Raw genomic sequence first — 18,868 nt, forward strand, 5'->3', positions numbered from 1 at the left:
CCAAGAAGCGGAACCTCAGGGTTTAACCCGGGACCAAAAGCTCCCTCAAGAGTGGCATCGAGCCATGATTAGGTGTGGTATGCTCCAGAAATGGAGAACTCACTGTGTACTACGCTATCCGTTTGGAAAGCTCTAGAAATAGAGACCTCAGGGCAAACCCCGGTAACCAGATCCACAGAAGAACTCGGCTTAACTTTAGCACCCAAATAGTGAACCTCAGAACTGTGTCCGGTTTTGGCAGGTCCTTTGCGGGAACCCTCAGACCACTCGGTGCACCCATTAGGCGCTTGTGAGGCACCTCAGGGGAACCCCTGGCGACAGAGCTACTCAAGCCCCTTCTGTAAGACCCCGGGAAGGAGTCCCCCCCCCAGTCGGGGCGCCCTAAAAAGTAAAGAACGTACCAGGCGTTTCTTCAATGAAGCTGGAAATGAGGTGGAGGAACGCGCTGAAACACTTCCTCCCACGAAGACGACGGAGTGCCCGGACGGAGAGGGAATCTGAATAGAAGTACGGATCCCAGCGATGTTCTGGGCCTTGACAAAAGAGTGAGGATCTGCCCTCGCGAAACGACGTTCGCATGAAGAACAAGACACGAATCCCAGACACTCCGGCATAGACGAGCACCAGATGACCATGGAACCGGAGCAGGAAGGACAAAGGGAATACAAATACAAATTCCCAGTGATGCAACCGCGTGGAGAAAAGGACTGAAGGGCGATCCCTGGGCAGGGTTACAGGCACACGTGTGGTACCCCGTGTAAGAAAATAAAAGGACAAAAATTCAAATTTTTAATGCTTTTTACAAAAGTGCTCCCGTCTCGAAGGACGGAATGTCCCACAAGTATGGAGAAAAGGTGACGGGACGTAGGCGTAAATCGAAGATCCTGTACAATGTTTCCATAATTTTCTTGCCCCTTCCCTCGCATAAGCACAGACATCTTTCTTGTGTTTCTCTGATCACCTGCAATCAAAGACCCAGTCCCAGACTTCACATTTTATTTAGTTTTTTCTTATTTATAGACAGGCTGGTACAAAAACAATTTTTTGGCAGATTTGTTTCTTGGTTCCTCTTTCTCCAGTTTGCGGAGAAGCAGAATGTAATCAGAATCCAACAAAATCTCAGGCTGTCAGGAATCTTCATCCAATTACGATTCTTCATTAAAAAACAAATTTATTCCAAATAGGCTCCTTTTCTGTCTTTGACAGGAGTTGGTTTTCTTGTTGTGTTTGACATTTTTTGCCACAAATTAAAGAGCACAGACTAAGTGATTAAAGCTGGGTGCCATTGTGAGCATCCGATTGATGCAAGTCAAGATTAAGAACTTGGTCTGCACTAAATCTTTAAAAAGATGAACGCTAAGGTTCCTGATTGGTTGGCATTAAGACAGAAGTCAAAGCGATACTAGGGAGGCGCAGCTGGTTTAAGCAATATACAGTATGTACAGGCTCTTGGGTTAATTAGTCCACAGAGCAGACAGACAGTCCTCTTCTAATCGAGTGCTCCGGAAGAAGTATGGAGGAGATGGGGGACCAGAAGAATCCAACCGCACCTTCTTGGCACAACATCGAAGCTTAGGTGCCAACGCCCCTCGAAGGAAACCGTAGGAATTCTTTTTAAATAACGGCACAAGACTGAGAAAATGCCCCCAGAAGCAGGGCCCGAGCCAGTGTCTGCTTCTTTTCCTCCCGCTGGGAGTCAGTCTCGCTGGAGGGATTGTTCTGTACGAGAGCATGCTCTCCTAGGCCACCCAGCATGTTAGCAGCATCGCTTCTTCCTTTTGCTATTCTTGTTGAGTTTCACCACATCGTTTTGTTGCTGCTGCTGTTTTGCCAAGTTCTCTTTCTTTGCTCGTAAGACCAGCTCTGTAATGCAGTTGAACATCTGCAAAAGATCAAACAGAACATAATTGGTATACATTTTAAAAAACAGCCAATGGCACATCATGAACTAACCCCGGGATATTCTGACATGTGGCTGAATGGGAAAAACGTCCTTTTCCCATCCATTACAAACTAGAACTGGGAAGATTTTCTTAAACAGATTTTATTACATCTTACCCTTAGTCCTTTCCTCTAGAGCACTGAGGGTGTATACACAGGTTTCCTACACTTAAAACAGAATTTTTTTTCCAAAGCTGTTCTACTGTATTTCAACTACAACAAAGCTACCATATGCTCTTTGCAATAGCAAACCAGGCCTCGGATCTCCATCGAGGGATTATGGGTCTTCCTCACCATGCAGGCTGCATTAATTGCCCAGTTCACATCTCTAATTTCTAAAAGCAGAACCCTACAACTGCCCATCCCTGCCACTTGGGCAGGAACAGTGGGTTGCATAGACAAGACTGTGCGAGGAGGCAGTCAGGCCAATCCTGGGGTGACACATAGGAGGAAACTGAGGTGAGACAGCTAAAGTGCGAGCTCCAACAATGTAGCATCTTAACTGGATAAGAGTAGATATAAGCAGAGGAAAAATGCATGGAGGTGAGTGGCAAGTTAAGGGACCATTGGTGGACAGAGCAAGGAGGCAGGGAAAATTCTGCATTGTGCGCATCAGGTATTGCATTGTGAAGCTGCAGGGAGAATAAAAGGTACAAAACCCACCCACACAAAGCAGCTGTTCATTAGGTAATCTCTACCCTCCCAAAATTCAGGTGCATGACCATTTGCTGTTCCAAATTACATGAAACACAGTGCAGCGGATTTTGTCAATGTCTCAATGGGAAAACTCAGTTTGGCACATGATACGCCTTTGCATTAGAATTCAAAAGGGCTCTTCGGATCAGGGAAATCGGGATCAGCAAGCATTGAGAGTCTGAATCTTGTATCAAAGATCAGGCCTACGCAGCAGAGGGACTCGCGCAGAGTGACAAAAGGGATCAACAGGACAGAGGGAGCCAGAGTTTGATGACATTCTTGCAAGGAGCATTTAGCCAAGCCCAGATGAATCAACCATCCTATGAGTTACATGAATGCTTCTGCCATATTCCAAAATGCCTAGATTTTAGATTAGGAAAGTTACAAAGCAGTGATCGTCGGGCACCCAAAGAGGCAGCGAGCCCTAACCAGCGAGGAAGGGAAGGAGATTCTCGGATCCATAAACAGTGCGGCTTGCCCCCCCCCCCCCCCCCCAAACACCACATACGTGCTGGTGCCAACAAACCGGCTGATGCACTGATGTTGTGCCTAGGTTAGAGGGCCATGTATATTTTGGACAAAGATTCTGGGGGCCACTTGCCCCACTGCCAGCAAAGAGCAAGCTCACCAGGAGTTAAGTGCAAAGCTGCAGCATGAGGGAACATGGACTAAGGGACATCAGTGCAGACGGCAGCAGAAACTGCGCTACTACCAGCTCATCTCGTGCGAGCAACCAGTAGAATATTCTTTCCTAACAAGAGTGCGGAATGATTTCCCTTTTGCCCTCAACTGACTTCAATGGAACCCACCTGCCCTCCACCGCCCTGTTCACTATGGCTGGCACCCTGTTCTGTCTTTTGGAGGCAAGTAAAGGCTTTTAGGTTAACTTTCCTTGCTCACCTCATCACTTTTTGGGCAGTGGGCAGTCCAGATTGCTACCAATGCAGTGGAACTGTGACAAATCACCTTCCGGTGGCCCATGGATGAATATCTGTTTCTAAACCATTAAATCAGCCTGACACCTCTAGTACACCAGAAGGGATCCGAACAGATTGGAAATAGAAGTAAATTATAAAACTTGTCCAAGTATGTTAACGTGGATGGAACGGCAGGCTTATCTCTGCAAGGTCGTGGATGGTTTGTTAGTTGCAACAGAGCGAAAATACAATTATTACCCAATGGTAAAAGGGACTGGCCGGTCAAGGTTGTATAAAAAATATCTACTTTATTATTACAACATTCTACCATACCACAAAATAAAAACCACCATGTAAAGGAACAGAGGACAGAGTTTCACGAAGGAAAGGGATGGTATGTTAATTTCCTAAACGTGCGGTCACCCGGGGGCATCATGGCGCTAGGGAGGGTGGCCAAGTTTAAAACCAGAAGTCAGGGTCAGCAGAGGTACATGCCTAGAAGAGCACAGTTTTAAGTGCTTTTCTGAAAGCCAAATGGTTTGGTAGCTTCCTAATCGGGGGTGGTAACCCGTTCCATAGGTTGGCTGCGGCTATGGAAAAGGCACGGCCCCCTATCCTTGTGCGACGGAACCTGGGTACAATAAGGAGATCTGCAGTAGGGATGCACTCTGGATACTGACAGGAGGGTAGTCGGTAAAGCAATCGGTCTCAACTGCTCAAGGTTTTGGTTTCAGCACCAAGGGGTCGTAAATGTCACTAGGGGCCTTCGGAGAAGGACTAGAGGGACAGAATTACAATGTACCTGATGCTTGACCTGGTCTTGATGCTCGACAGCGTCAAGTCGGTTCCGCAACGCTTTGCAGCTCCTGCGACAGAGTTCAGGACAGGAGATACTGCGAGTATCAGGCAGCAGGCAGTTCGACAAGCATGGATGGATGGATGGATGGATGGATGGACAGCTGCAGGCCGGCTTACACGGCAGCTCAGGGTCAAGCATCGTCTTGTTAGCAGATCTGGAACGCTGGTTGAGGCGTTGGACGGCTTTAGTGACTGCAGTGTGATAACAGTCAGTGGTGCAGCCGGTCGCAGTTCGAGGGCCCAACTGCCTCGAAAATGTCCTTAAAAGATGGACGCTGGTAGATACTTGTTGTGGCACTCCTAGCTTCTTTGCTGGGCATGTGCCGTCCTCTAAGGCGGACGGCCCAAAGCTGAGGAGAATTTGTAGGCAACAACACTGTCCTTTGGTCAGAGCTTCAGGCACTTCCCACCTAGGAAGCTTGCTGGCCGAACCTAGCAGGGCCTGCTGTGTGCTGGTTGGTTACCAGTTCTGGAGCTGCAGGACGGGTCCTCCGAGGTCGGTATCTCTGTTCCCCGGAAGATGTTTAGGGGAGAGATCTTGCTTCCCTCTTGGAAATCCTGGCCTTTCTTCAGTGGCAGAAGCAGTAAGGCAGGCTGTACCTTCAGCTAGGGTCCAAATGAGTCCTTCTGGTTACTCCTTTCAAAGTAGTCGGGTGATCTGCCAAAAGAGGGGCTCAACCCCCTTTTAAAGCCAAATGGTCCCCAGTGATTGGTGCAGGCTAAGCCTATCTTACTGAACCAATCCTGGGTCCCCATAAACAATCTTCTGTTACACGTGAGGTCATAACCAGAGTGCTTTGCAGTAGGAAAGGTAAAGGGTGACAACATGTGCTACTAAGTCCTACCCATCTTCCTGTCTGTTGTGTATCAAAGTGTGTCTGGTTAATTGCGCACTCTGTGGCTCCTGATCAAAGCGCAGGTCTCCCTTGAAGTTTGTGGTGAGAACAGACTGTCTCCATCAAATCACATACTTCTTCCCTCTGAAAGGGAGTCCACCTTCATGAGTTGCCTACTGTAAACAGTTGTCCCAGATATGACATTCACTGTCCTTCATACAGAGGGCTGGGGCTAGCTTCAAGTTGAAACATTGCATATCAAAGAGGTGTTGGTTTCCTTTCCCTTTTGTCAGTTATGCGATCAGGCCTCTCGCAGTTCTGTTTCAATTAACTCATCAGTATGCGCTGCCACCAGAAGTACTTTGACAAAAGGCAGGGCAGATCCATGGAGCCTTTGCTATTTTAATTAGGCCCACCATGGCAGGAGGAAGGTGTTGCCTTCTCCCTTCCCGATACCCGTGGCTGTCACATTCCAGCTGAACATGGCAGGCTGTGCCCCCCCTAGAGTACACATGACTGTTTGTTGTGCGGCGAGCATAGGAAAATGTGTGCGGATTAACCCCGCACATTTTCCGGAGGTTGATCTCCCAACATTCCATTTCATTAAAAAATATTTTAAAAGCCCAGGTGAGCGAACTGTGCGGATAGTCAAATTCCTCACAGGGACCCTGTCCCCTTTGCAAGATTCCTTTGTTGTTTTACTGTAGCACACATCACCTTACAGTGAAGTGCACAGAGTTACTTTATATCCCCTTTTTTACTTCTGTAACATTTACCTACTTTTTTAAATAAATGTTTAAGACTAGCTGGTGCAGCAGATATTTTTTCGACCATGTATTACGGAATGCACTTTTGAGTATCATATACTCTAAACGGCTGTGTACTGCGTTTTTTTTGCCCCGTCTTCAGGCCTTCTTAGGTTAGTAAATACCACAACAATGGTAAGCACTCTCTCAGGCAAACTTTGAGCTTCCTGAGCAAACGGACAAGTGCGTGCATACTGGCTGCATGTGGGGACAGGACGAGAGGGGTCCATACAATATATTGAGAAAGGAACAAGTTACTTACCTGTAACTGTTCTCCAGCATGGGTCTGGCATGGATTCACATGCTCATGAATATTCCGTCGTCAGGCTGGGAATCCTCGGTACAGAAAAAAAAAAATCAGTATCAGTTTCGTTTCTGATCTGTCTTTCCTAGTAGTAACCAATCACTGATCTCTGGGTCATACTTCCCACAGCCAATGACTGCCCTCTCCCTAAGCCCTGCTTCCGGCAGCCATCCTCAGATTTGGTAGCACGTAAAGTGGCAGTATGACCAAGTGAAGAGCCGCAGAGGGGTAGGCGGGAGGGTTCGCATGTGAATCCATGCCAGACCCATGCTGGAGAACAACAGTTACAGGTAAGTAACTTGTTCCTTCTCCAGCATGGGGTCTGGTATGGATTCACATGCTCATGAATATAAGATTACACAGCAGTACACACATGCACAACCACGGGAGGTGGCAAAAGGCTCAACATTAAGCAACTCTTACCTCCTCACAAGGCCCTTCAGGCGAACAGGTTGCGCAGCACTGCTTGGCCGACCCTGGAATCCCGATCGACGCAGTAGAATTTCGTGAAGGTGTGCGTCGACCTCCACGTAGCAGCCCTGTAGATGTCCAGCAGGGGCACACCAGACAAGAACGCCGTGGTAGCAGCGTTCGCTCTGGTCGAATGGACTCTCGGACGGACGGCCGGGCAGCAGTCGGATTGCCAATCGGTGACAGTGCATGATACAGCCGGAGAGCCATCTGGAAATGGAAGCCTTCGAGAGAGCCTTCCCTTGATTCACAGGTCCAAAGTTCACAAAAAGCTGTGACGTCTTCCGAAAACTTTTTGTGCGGTCCACATAGAACTTCAGCGCTCTAGCTACATCCAGCGAGTGCAAAGGCCGGCGACGAAGGCGACGGGAAGAAAACTGGTAACACCAAGGGCTCGTTGAGGTGGAAGTCCGACGGCACCTTGGGCATGAAGGAGGGGTGCGTCCTGAGCACCAACCTCGTGTCGTAAAAAGTCAAGTATGGAGGCTTGCAAGATGAGGGCCTGAATCTCTCCCACGCGCCGTGCGGAGGTGATGGCCACAAGAAAAGCTGTTTTCCACGATAGGAACTTCAACGGTGCCGTATGCATAGGTTCAAACAGGGTCCCCCCTGAGCCTAGTCAACACCACATTGAGCTCCCACGCTGGGGCCTTCACCGGCGGGAACGAGCGGAAAAGTCCCTTCATAAATTCCTTCACCAGGCGATGAGACCACAAGGACGCCCGTCCTGTTGTCCTGGTGTATCTGGAGATGGCAGCCAGATGTATCTTGATGGAGGTGTGAGCTAGTCCAGCCTTGGCCAACGACAGTAGGTACAGCAGTACTTGAGGGGCCGTAATCCGTAGAGGGTTAATTTTCTGTGTCCGGCACCGGACAGAGAACCTCTTCCATTTGTGTCCGTAACACTTGAGAGTTGAGGACACCCTGGCCTTTGCAAGAACCTCTCTGCAGTCGGCCGATATATCGTATCCCCCAAACTCTAGTGCGGCAGGAGCCAGGCCTGCAAGTTCGGGTCGTGATGAAGAATGGCGCCTCCTTCTCTGGAGAGCAGATCCACGTCTATGGGCAGTTTAACTGGTGGGGACGCCGATAAGTCCAGAAGGTCCGGGAACCAGATCTGTCTTGGCCACGCCGGTGCGACGAGGATCATCCTGCACCAGGACCTCTTGAGCTGGTTGACGACCCGGAGTAGCAGTGGCAACGGGGGGAAACCATAGAGGAACATGTTGTCCCAGGGGAACGAGAACACATCGCCCATGCTCCTCGGTTGGAGGAACCTGCTGGCGAACCTGAAGAGATCGACCTGGGGTCTGCCCCACAGCCTGAAGAGTCGATCCACTTGATCCTGGCGTAGCTCCCACTCGTGGCACGAGCGCAGCCCCCTGCTGAGTGAGTTGGCGATGGTGTTCTTTATCCCTGCCAGATGAAAAGGTACCAGAAACATCCCCTGGTCGACGGCCCAGTGCCACAGATCCTGGGATTCCTTGGACAGGGCTGGGGATCTGGTTCCACCCTGCTTCCTGATGTAGAACATTGTGGTGGTGTTGTCGGTGAAGATCCTCACCACCTTGCCCTTGAGGGACGGAAGAAAGGACCTGAGGGTCCAAAACAATGCGTGGAGCTCCAAAATGTTGATATGAAGCTGTTTTTGCTTCGGGAGCCAAAGGCCTATCGCGTGGAGATTTCCGGTAGGCGCTCCCCACCCTTCCAGGGAGGCATCCGTCGTCACCATTACCTGGTGACCTGGGGTCTGAAAGTCTGCGCCCGCCGTCAGATGAGTGCAGGTGCCCCACCACCGGATCGCTCGTCGGAAGGTCTCGTTGAGCGGTATCCTGTCCTTGAAGCTGCCCGTTGCCTGGATCCAGCATGCGTCGAGGAACTCTTGCAGTTGACGCATTCGAAGTCTGCACAGGCATACCAGATAGATGCAGGAGGACATCATCCCGAGAAGGGATTTGATGGATCTTACCCTGGCTACATCCGTGGCTAGCAGGCGTTGCACCTTGCCCAGGATGGCTTTCGTCGGACGGCGAGGCCAGCCATGCCACTGTGTCGAGCTTGGCACCCAGAAACAGGGCGACCTGCGAAGGGACCAGGTGGGATTTCGGAAGTTGATGGAGAACCCCAGGTCTGTGAGTAGCTGGACGGTCTTCGCTGTGTGTTCTACGGCGAGCTCCCTTGTCCTTGCTCGGAGTCAGTCGTCCAGGAAGGGAATAGTTTCTTACCTGTAACTCCATTTCTCCAGCATTGGTATCTTTCATGGATTCACATGCTTAGAATATTCCCCGTCGTCAGACTAGGACCCCCTCGGTACACATATATAGCCTTTTTCAAAGGAAAAACTTTTGACACTTTTGTGTCCTATCTACGTCCTTCTAGGACCCGCCTACGCATGCTCCGCAGGCCGTGCTAGTATAAGGGGCCCGCCCCCGCGGCTCCCCTTCAGATTTCGGCCCCTCCAAAGTAGGAAGGGTTAAATTTATCACATACATTACATACGGGGAGGTTGGCGGGCGCATGTGAATCCATGAAAGATACCAATGCTGGAGAAATGGAGTTACAGGTAAGAAACTATTCCCTTCTCCAGCATTGGATCTTTCATGGATTCACATGCTTAGAATAGATTGTATAGCAGTAACGCTTGAGACGGCGGTGAGAATGTAATGTAACAATATATATCCTCACCCTACTACACAATGCATATCTACCGTAGGGATAAGTTAAGTCATATAACATTGCCCACATAAAGTATATCGCCCTTAAGAGGGTAGACAACAGAATCTCCACAGGGAAGAGCTTACCTTACTGAAACAGATGGCGCAGGACAGCTCTTCCCATCTGCACCTCGTCTGCATGCTGCCTGGCAAGGCAGTATTGGCGGGTAAACGTGTGGGGCACTGACCATGCCGCAGCTTGGCATATGTCCGTCAGCGGAATCCCAGCCCATAACGCTGTTGAGGAGGACATCGACCTTGTAGAATGAGCTCTAGGATGTCCTTGCAGTGGCCTTCCGGCCTTAGAGTGACAAAAAGCAATCGTCGACGAGCCCCATCTAGCCAGTCCCTGTTTAGAGATTGCTTTTCCTCTCGTCGACGGACCATATGCGACGAACAGTTGCCGAGTAGCCCTGATGTCTTGTGTACGATGTAGGTAGAATTTCAGAGCCCTCTTAACGTCCAGGGTATGAAGAGTTTTTTCTGCTGCCGATGATGGAGTGGCGAAGAAAGTAGGCAGAACCACGGATGAGTGTTTGTGGTATACCGTCGGAACCTTCGGGACGAACATAGGGTTAGTTGCCAGGACTACCTTGTCCTTAAAGAATCTTAGGTAGGGCGGGTCCACGACCAGCGCTTGTAGTTCCGAGATACGTCTGGCTGATGTGATAGCTATCAAGAATGCCAACTTCCACGAAATGAATTTTATGTCGGAACTGGCCATTGGCTCGAAAGGCCGTTTCATTAAGCCTGCCAACACTGTTGAGGCTCCATATCGGGGGAAAACTTTTCACCGGGGGAAAAGCTCGAAATAAACCCTGCATGAAGTGTTTTACCAGTCTGTCACTGAATAGAGGAGACGACTGCCTCTTCCTTGTGAACCTCTAGATGGCTGCCAGGTGTACCTTTATCGACGAGGGGGACAATCCCTTTTCTGCCAAGAGGAGCAGGTAAGGTAGAACTTGTTCCGGCGTCACCAACAATGGTTGTAGGCCCCGTTGTCCTCTACACCATTCACAGAATCTCCGCCACTTATAGGAGTAAGATTTGTTAATAGAAGGGGCTCTAGCCGCCTGTAGAATTTTTTGGCAATCCTCTGAAATGTCTAAGGCGCCGAACTCCGAGAAGTCAGGAGCCAGGATGTAAGGTTGAGACTGTCCGGGTCGTGATGCCATACCGTGCCTCTGTCCCGGGATAGAAGGTACGGGACTTTCGGAAACGCTATGGGATGTTCCAGCGATAGATGGAGGAGGTCTGAGAACCACGGTTGCCTCGGCCAGTATGGTGTCACTAGAATCACCCGGCAATTGTATCTGCGTATCCACTGTATTGTTTTCCGTATGAGGGGAAACGGGGGGGAAAGCATAGAGGAACATGTCCGTCCATGGGAAGGAGAACGCCTCTCCCACCGAACCCTCTTGGGGCCATCTGCTTGCAAATTGCTCGCATTTCTTGTTGTCTTTGGTCGCGAAGGCGTCCAGAGGGGGGTGACCCCATTTCTCGAACACTTTCCTCAAGTGACCCGTGTCCACTTCCCACTCGTGTATCTGGGCCATGCTTCTGCTGAGGGAGTCGGCTTGGCCGTTAATCACTCCTGGAAGGTGATGAGCCACGAGGGAAATTTCGTGTTTCGATGCCGAATGCCATGTTTTCTGGGCTTCTATGGAAAGAGTCCTCGATCGTGTCCCTTCTTGTTTCCTCAGATAAAACATGGCTGTTGTATTGTCGGTCAGTATTCGCACTCGCGAACGCTCGATGTGTGGTAGGACCGCCTTCAAAGCCCATCGTACCGCTCTGAGTTCCAGTACGTTTATGTGTAGGAGTGACTCCGTTGGAGACCAGCGACCTTGCGTTTGGAGAGCACCCATGTGCGCTCCCCATCCGGTTAGGGACGCATCCGTAACTATGGTGCTCTGAAACTCCGGCTCCTGTAGGGGCACACCGTTGTTCAGATTGTGGGAACTCTGCCACCACTGAAGGGTCCGACGTAGCTTGTCGTCGTCGACGGTTATCCTGTCCGACCACGATCCCTAAGCCTGTGTCCATCGGTCCGCGAGGAATTCTTGGACTGGCCTCATGAATAGTCGACAGTTTCTCACCAGATGGATGCAGGATGCCATGGCCCCTAGGACCGAAACATACTTTCTCACTGAGATCCTGGTGTTTCGCCGTAGCCGGGCCGCTTGTTGAATGAGTCTTGAGGTCCTGTCGAGGGAAGGTTTCACCAGCCCTAACTGAGTCTCGAACTGTGCCCCCAAGAATACCAACGTTCTCGATGGCCGCAGAGAGGATTTCTCGAAGTTTATGGCGAATCCTAGTCGTTGTAGAAGCTGCATGGTGGCTTGCAGACTTGTGTTGGTCGACGCTGGGGAGGATCCCCTTACCAGCCAGTCGTCGAGGTATGGGTATACATGGTGGCTTTGCTTCCTTAGCCAGGCAGCCACTGGAGCCAGGCATTTTGTGAACGTTCTGGGGGAGGTCTTGGGCCCGAAAGGAAGAACCGTGAATTGGTAGTGGGTTTGCCCTATTACAAAACGTAGGAATTTCCTGTGTTTCCGACACATTGGAATATGGAAATACGCGTCCTGTAAATCCAGGGACGCCAGGAAATCTCCCTTTTGAACTGCGCGGATCACTTCTTGCAGAGTGAGCATCTTGAATTTTAGGCTCTTTAAGGACTTGTTGAGATCGCGTAAGTCTAGAATGGGACGCCATTTGCCGTAAGGCTTTTTTACGACGAAGTATCTTGAGTAGACTCCTTGACCTCTGTGATGTTGGAACTAATTCTATCACGCCCTTCGCTAACATGAGTGTAACCTCTTGTTGCAGTACCTTCATATGGGACTGAGCGGTGAACGCAGGTGGAATTTGCGGAGGGTTGTGTTTGAATTGCAGAGAGTGTCCGTTTCTTATGGTGTCTAACACCCATTGGTCCGTCGATATCCTTTCCCATTCGTCGACATATGCTGAAACTCTTCCCCCCAGAACGGTGCGTGGCATGTCACTGCTGATCTTTATTTTGCTTGTCTCTCGACGACGATGGGTATGATGGTCGTTTTCTGGAAGACTGGAAGTTTCGTCGACCGTTAGCCGATTGTGAGGCACGTCGGTATCCCTGGGAGGGGTAAGCCGATCTGGCAAAGGATCTGTCTCCAGAAGCGAATCTTGAATTACTTGAAGCCCCTCTAAAGGGACGAAAAGACTTGTAACTTCTGCCACTCTGGAGGGCACCCAATGAACGTGCCGTGTCCAAATCTTCTTTCATCCCTTTTAGGGCCTCGTCCACCTTCTCGCCGAAAAGAAGGTCTCCCTCAAAGGGCATATCTAAGACCTTGTATTGCACTTCTGGCCTGAAGTAGGTACACTTAAGCCATGACTGTCGACGCAATACCACCCCATTGTTGACTTGCTTGAAGCCTGACTCGGCGAGATCCACCGCAATGTTTATTGCGTGATTTGAGGCTTCCTCACCCTCTCGGACCAGTAGCATCGCCGCCTTCCTCTGTTCTTCTGGAAGATGATCAAGCAGCGGAGCTAGTCTGTGCCACATCTCCCCATCGTATCTGGTCACAATTGCCAGAGAGTTTGCGGCCTTTACTGTGGTCGCTCCCACGGAGAGCACTTTCTTGCCAAAGGCATCTTGGCGTCTCGCCTCGTTCTCAGGAGTCGTCGTGCACTTGTGCTGTGCCTTTGCCTTCCTCGCTGCTGCCGCCGACACCACCGAGTCCGGTGTTGGTTGGGAGGATAAACACTTGGGGGTAGACTCTGGAGCCTTAAACTTTTTTTCTAGGCGTCCTTTCACTGCTGGTTCTGAGAATGGGCGTCATTGTCTGCAACCCCTCTTTCCATACATGGTCCAGTATTGATATCGAGAACACCGACCTCCTTCTCTTGCCCATGTGGTCGAACAAAAAACAATCCTTTTTCTGTTCTTCTTGGGACAGACCAAATTCTTTGCATGTCTTCTCCATCATAGAATGGAATGACGCGATGTCGTCCGGAGGGGACGGGTGAGCTGGGCTTCTGGGGTTTTCCAACTCCGCCTCTGACTCCCAGGTAGGATCCCTGGAGGGGGATAATGAGATATCCGACATGGACCCCCTGTCAGACTCCGAATCTGGCAGCTCACCTTCCTCCTGTGCCAGTGTTGAGATTGGCGTGCGTGGGTGCGTCGGTTGACGGGACGGGCCCGGCTCGTCGACGAGTGACTGTGGCAGGCTTGCCTGGGGTAGTCGCTGGTCCAACGACTGCAACAAGGACTGAAGCGTGGACAGAATATCCAACGACAAAACCGATTGAGGCGAGGGGCAGATACCGGTGTAACGGAGGCCCTCGTCGACGACTTGTTAGCCGCTTGCAGCCCTAGGTCTGCTGGGCCAGCAACTCTCTCGTTCTCGTCCTCCGAGGACAGCAACATAGCTTGTTCTTGTATCAAAGGCTCCGGGGGGGGTCGGGTCAAAGACTTCCGGCCTCCAGGCCTCCTGTAGGATCCTGGTCGACGAGGCCCTCGTCGACGGGCGGTGGATGCCCCCTGTGCAAGTGGCAGGGAGGCGGTCGATGACTGGACCGCCGTCGACGAAGACTTCGCAGGTGGTTTTGGCGGTCCCGCCTTCTCCACACTGTGCCCGCTTTTACTCGACTCGTGGTCGATCTGATGATCGCCAGAGGAGGATTTCCTTTCCTTCTCATGCTTTTTTGATGAGGATGATTTCTTTGCCGAGGAGTCTCTAGTGGAGTGACTTCCAGACGACTCTTTTTCCGACGGTCTAGATTTCTTCGCCGGTGGTTCCGACGAGGCCGCGCGGCGTGATGTTTTCGCCGACTGTGTGGAGCCCACCTCCGAGGCAGGGTATGCCCCCGCTCCATCATTCAGCCATGCCACCAGGCGTCGGTTCCGGTCTTTGAGGGTTTTTTGAGAAAACCCCTTGCATATGTCGCAGGTATCCGCCGAATGGTGAGGGTGGAGGCAATATATGCAGTCCATATGTCCGTCCCCCTCGTAAACCTTTTTTAAGCAGCATGTCGCGCATGGACGGAACAGCGCTTTACCTGACACAGAGGACATCATTACTCGAAATCCAATGACGCAACCTAGTACAAAACAGTAGGACAACACGAGGAGATCCCACTACTTTGGAGACGGTTGAAATCTGAAGGGGAGCCGCGGGGGTGGGCCTCTTATACTAGCATGGCCTGCGGAGCATGCGTAGGCGGGTCCTAGAAGGACGTAGATAGGACACAAAAGTGTCGAAAGTTTTTCCTTTGAAAAAGGCTATATATGTGTACCGAGGGGTCCCAGTCTGACGACGGGGAATATTCTAAGCATGTGAATCTATGAAAGATCCAATGCTGGAGAAGGGATAGACGTGGATCCCTTGCAGGCGTAGCCACGCCGCCACCGGTGCTAGGCACTTGGTGAATACCCTGGGTGCCGACTTTAATCCGAACGGGAGGGCCTTGAACTGGGACGCCAACATCCTGTTTTCTTCTTTACGAGAAAGTATCTTGAGTAAACCCCAGAGCCCCGAAGTCTCTTTGGGACGAGCTCGATGGCACCTTTCTTGAGCATCGCCCTTACCTCCAGCAGCAGCTGGGGTACGTGGTTTTCCTTCCTGGCCACGGGTGGCACGCGAGGGCACTTTAGAAACTTTCTTAGAAACTCGAGGGCGTGCCCCTGGGCCAGGGTATCCAGCACCCAACAATCGGTGGAGATGGACTCCCACACGCTGATGAACTTCGCCTGCCGGCCTCCCACCGGGGTGCTTCGGTGGGGGCCCAACGCCACGGTCGGTTCAGTCCCGTTTCGAGGCCGCCTTGACCTCCATGGCGATGACGGCGGGAACCTCCAGACTTGCCCCATCCTCTATAGGCCTCCTGCGACGAGGAATGGTCGCTTGACGGTAGGTAGAGGAGCCGCTGCCGGAACCTTTGGAGGCCCCTTGCTTGCCTCCGGTGTTGCGAAAGGACGGCTGTCGTTGCTGGAGAACTCCCAGGGCCCGGGCTGTCTCCGTGTCCGTTCTGATGGCTTGCAGGGACTCATCGACTGTCTTCCCAAACAGGTTGTTCCCGTCGAAGGGCATGTCCAACACTTTGGCTTGCACGTCCTGGCGGAAATCCGTCGCTTTCAGCCATCCGCGCCGTCTGAGGCAAACACCGTTGCCCAACTGGCGGAAACCGGTGTCAGCAATGTCCATCGCCACCATTATGGCGTGGTCCGACGCCACCTCGCCTTCTTGCAGGATTTCCAGGGCTTCTGCCCTCTTGTCGTCCAGCAGGAAGTCCAACAAGGGAGCGATTTTATACCAAAGTTCCCTGTCGTAACGGGCAACGATAGCCAGGGCGATGGCCGCCTTAATCGTCGTCGTGATGACTCGTCGTCCCATTGCGTCGAGCTTCTTTCCCTCGCCGTCCGGCGGTGAAGTCGATGCCGATGCCCCCCCCGCCCGCCTTCTTCCTGGCCGCCGCCGAGACGACTGAATCCGGGGTAGGCTGTGCTCTAAGGCATAGAGGGGTCGCGTCGGGGACCCGGTACTTCTTTTCGTATCGGTCCCTTTTTGCCGGCGTCGTGGACAGGCTCCCTTGAGGAGGGAGAGCCCCTCGTCCCAGATGTCATCCAGTAGAGGTACCGCGAGGACCGTGTTCCTCTTGGTCTCTTGACGTTGATAGAGGAACCCCTCCTTTTCTTTGGGGCAGAGCTGGAAAAGCTTGGATGCCCTGGAGATCATCGCATGGAAGGATCCAATCTCATCGGGCGGGGAAGCCCAGGGAGGGGGGGGGGGGGCGACGGGAGATCTACCCCGCCGTCGCCACCCTCGTCCGTGCCCGTCGTGGCCATGTCATCCCCGCGGACGGGGAGTAGGGTTGAGCAGGCCTCGAGGGTTAGAAGGGTGCAGGAGGATGTGTTCTTCTCCTCTTGGTTGGTGGACTTCCCGACGGCCCTGCCCATGGCTCCTCCGTCGGGCCTGGTTCCAGCTCCCCCGTCGGGGGTAAAGGCAATCTAGTCCTTATTTCGGAGCATAAGGATTGAATTGCCATCAAAATGGCCGCTGAGTTGTCCTGCGGCACTGGCTGCGACGGTTGGTCTAGGGTCCCGTCAGCGACGCTTCCGTCGTTCCCCTCGTCGGGATGCTGGTCCTCCATGCCCGCGTCGTGGCTCTCAGGGGCTTCGACAAGTTCCTCCTCGAGGTTGTGTCTGAATCCACGACGGCCGCTGGCACCCCCCCCCTCTCTCCACCGGGGCTTTCGTGGAGGTTCTTTCGATGGGCTTGAAAGATGCCTCCCTCCGAGGTGGCAGGGAGACTCTGGGCCCCGAGGCCACTACCACAGGTGTAACCTCCGCAGGCTGCGCCAGGGTTGCCGCAACCTCCTCGATAGAGGCCTTGGCTGGGTGAATCAAGGCCTTAGTCACCGACTGCGTGCTTGTGGCCTTCACCTTGTGGGAGGGCTCCCCGCCTCGCTCCCCCTCAGCCGAAATCTTCGAGATTGACCGGGGCCTCTCCAGAAGCTTGGCCGGGTTCTCGGATTTCCTCTTACCCGAGCCAGAGCGTTGGCTCGTGGTCGATGGCGCCGGGGAGGATGCGCCCTGCCTGGCAGCCGAGGGGCCCGACCGTTCGGCGCTCCTGGTGCCCACTGACTCACGGTGCTTAGCCTTCTGTTGGGCTCCCGTCACCGGGGCGCCCCCACAGGACTTAGAAGACCGCTCGGATTTCTTCTTTTTCTTCTCACCTGACGGGCTCTTTCCCTCCAGCCAGTTGGCGAGACGAAGATGGCGGTCCCTCATGGTCCGCTCCGACATGTTCCCGCAAAACGCCCTGTACTCCTCCACGTGCGTTTTGTCCTTGTGAAGACAGTAGAGGCATAAGGAATGCTTGTCTTCCTTGAACATGTTTTGCAGCTGGCATCCAGGGCAGGCCCTGAACAGCTTCCCGGGCGTCAAGCTCCCTTTCTCCTGGGCCATGTTCGGGGTAGACCTCAGAAACTTTTGGAATCCTCCAAAAGCGTTGTTCGACAAAATCTTCACCCTTGAGGGGCGTAGAAACATCCGAAACGGGTCCCCGTTGTTCGGATGTAAAGACGGTGGAGCTTGAGGCTCAATTTAACTGAAAAGAGGCGGGGCTTAGGGAGAGGGCAGTCATTGGCTGTGGGCAGTATGACCCAGAGATCAGTGATTGGTTACTACTAGGAAAGACAGATCAGAAACGAAACTGATACTGATTTTCTTCTGTACCGAGGATTCCCTGCCTGACGGGGAATATTCATGAGCATGTGAATCCATGCCAGACCCCATGCTGGAGAATCTGCGGTTACCACTGGATGTTGGATTATATGCACAGCATGTGATTCTAAGCAGATTAACAAGCATCAGAAATAAATTAATAATTGTTTATTCAAGAAACCTTGTGTGTAAGTGTTTATTTGAATAGCACATTGACCCCTCTTGAGATGAGCCTGGCTGCTCAACATGCTACCAACCTGCGTTATACAGACTTATACCAAAGGTTGGGTTCCTATTGCCAAGAGGTCCGGGTACTGCATACAATCTTGCCTAACATCCATAGGTCAAACTCCTCCAGATGATTTCACGTAGCCCCCCAACCCAGAAGGGAGGAGTCTGCCGTTATTGTGACTTGCGGTGAAAGCTCCTGAAAGGAGGCTTCCACTGAAAGGTTGACAGGAGTTGACCACCATTGGAGATCCGCCAGCATAGATGGGATTGCTATAATTTGGGAGTCTGGATCTGAAGCTTGAGACCAATTGCTTTGTAGCGCTAGTCGTGTGTGCCTCATCTTTAGCGTCGCCAAAGGAAGAGCCAGGACATGAGGCCATGGAGCCCAGAAGCCTTTGAAACCACCAGGCTGACCTCTGGGATGAGCTGAGAAACAGTCGGCAAGTGACTGACAAGTCCGCAATCCTTTCCTCCGTTAGAAAGATTGTGGCTTTGATGTTATCCCAGCAAAAACCTAAGAAAATCAGGTTCTGACAAACAGTCAACAACTTTCGCCAGTTTACCGACAGCCCAAGTCGGAACAGTAGTTGGAGAAGGGACTGAAGATTGTTCGCTGCAGCCTGCAGACGGCGACTTTGAAGCAGCCAGTCGACCAAATATGAATAGACGTGAATTCCTTGGAGCCTGAGGAACGCAGCAATGACTGCCATAATCTTCGTAAAGACCTGTGGTGCTAAACTGAGCCCAAAGGGGAGAACTCGATATTGGAAATGCTCCATCCCTACTGAGAAGCGAATGAATTTGCGGTGTTGAGGCCATATTAGGATATGCATGCAAGTATCCTGGAGATCCACCACGCTGAGCCAATCGCCCTTCCGA

At 52.0% G+C, this 18,868-nt stretch overlaps 1 protein-coding gene across 1 annotated transcript in view; it reads right to left on the reverse strand.

Annotated features, from left to right (window-relative positions):
• Nucleotides 1-979: 979 nt before the first annotated feature.
• The window catches only part of RAB35 (RAB35, member RAS oncogene family), a 202,052-nt gene continuing 184,163 nt past the window's right edge, over nt 980-18,868 (reverse strand). Inside the window, exon 6 of the mRNA XM_069619733.1 lies at nt 980-1,882. Coding sequence (XP_069475834.1) covers nt 1,757-1,882 — 126 coding nt within the window. The 3' untranslated portion in view covers nt 980-1,756. The remainder of the gene's footprint in view (nt 1,883-18,868) is intronic.

Source organism: Ambystoma mexicanum, chromosome 10 (genome assembly GCF_040938575.1).
Source record: "Ambystoma mexicanum isolate Mex_15411 chromosome 10, UKY_AmexF1_1, whole genome shotgun sequence".
In the NCBI taxonomy this organism is placed as follows: Eukaryota; Metazoa; Chordata; class Amphibia; order Caudata; family Ambystomatidae; genus Ambystoma; species Ambystoma mexicanum.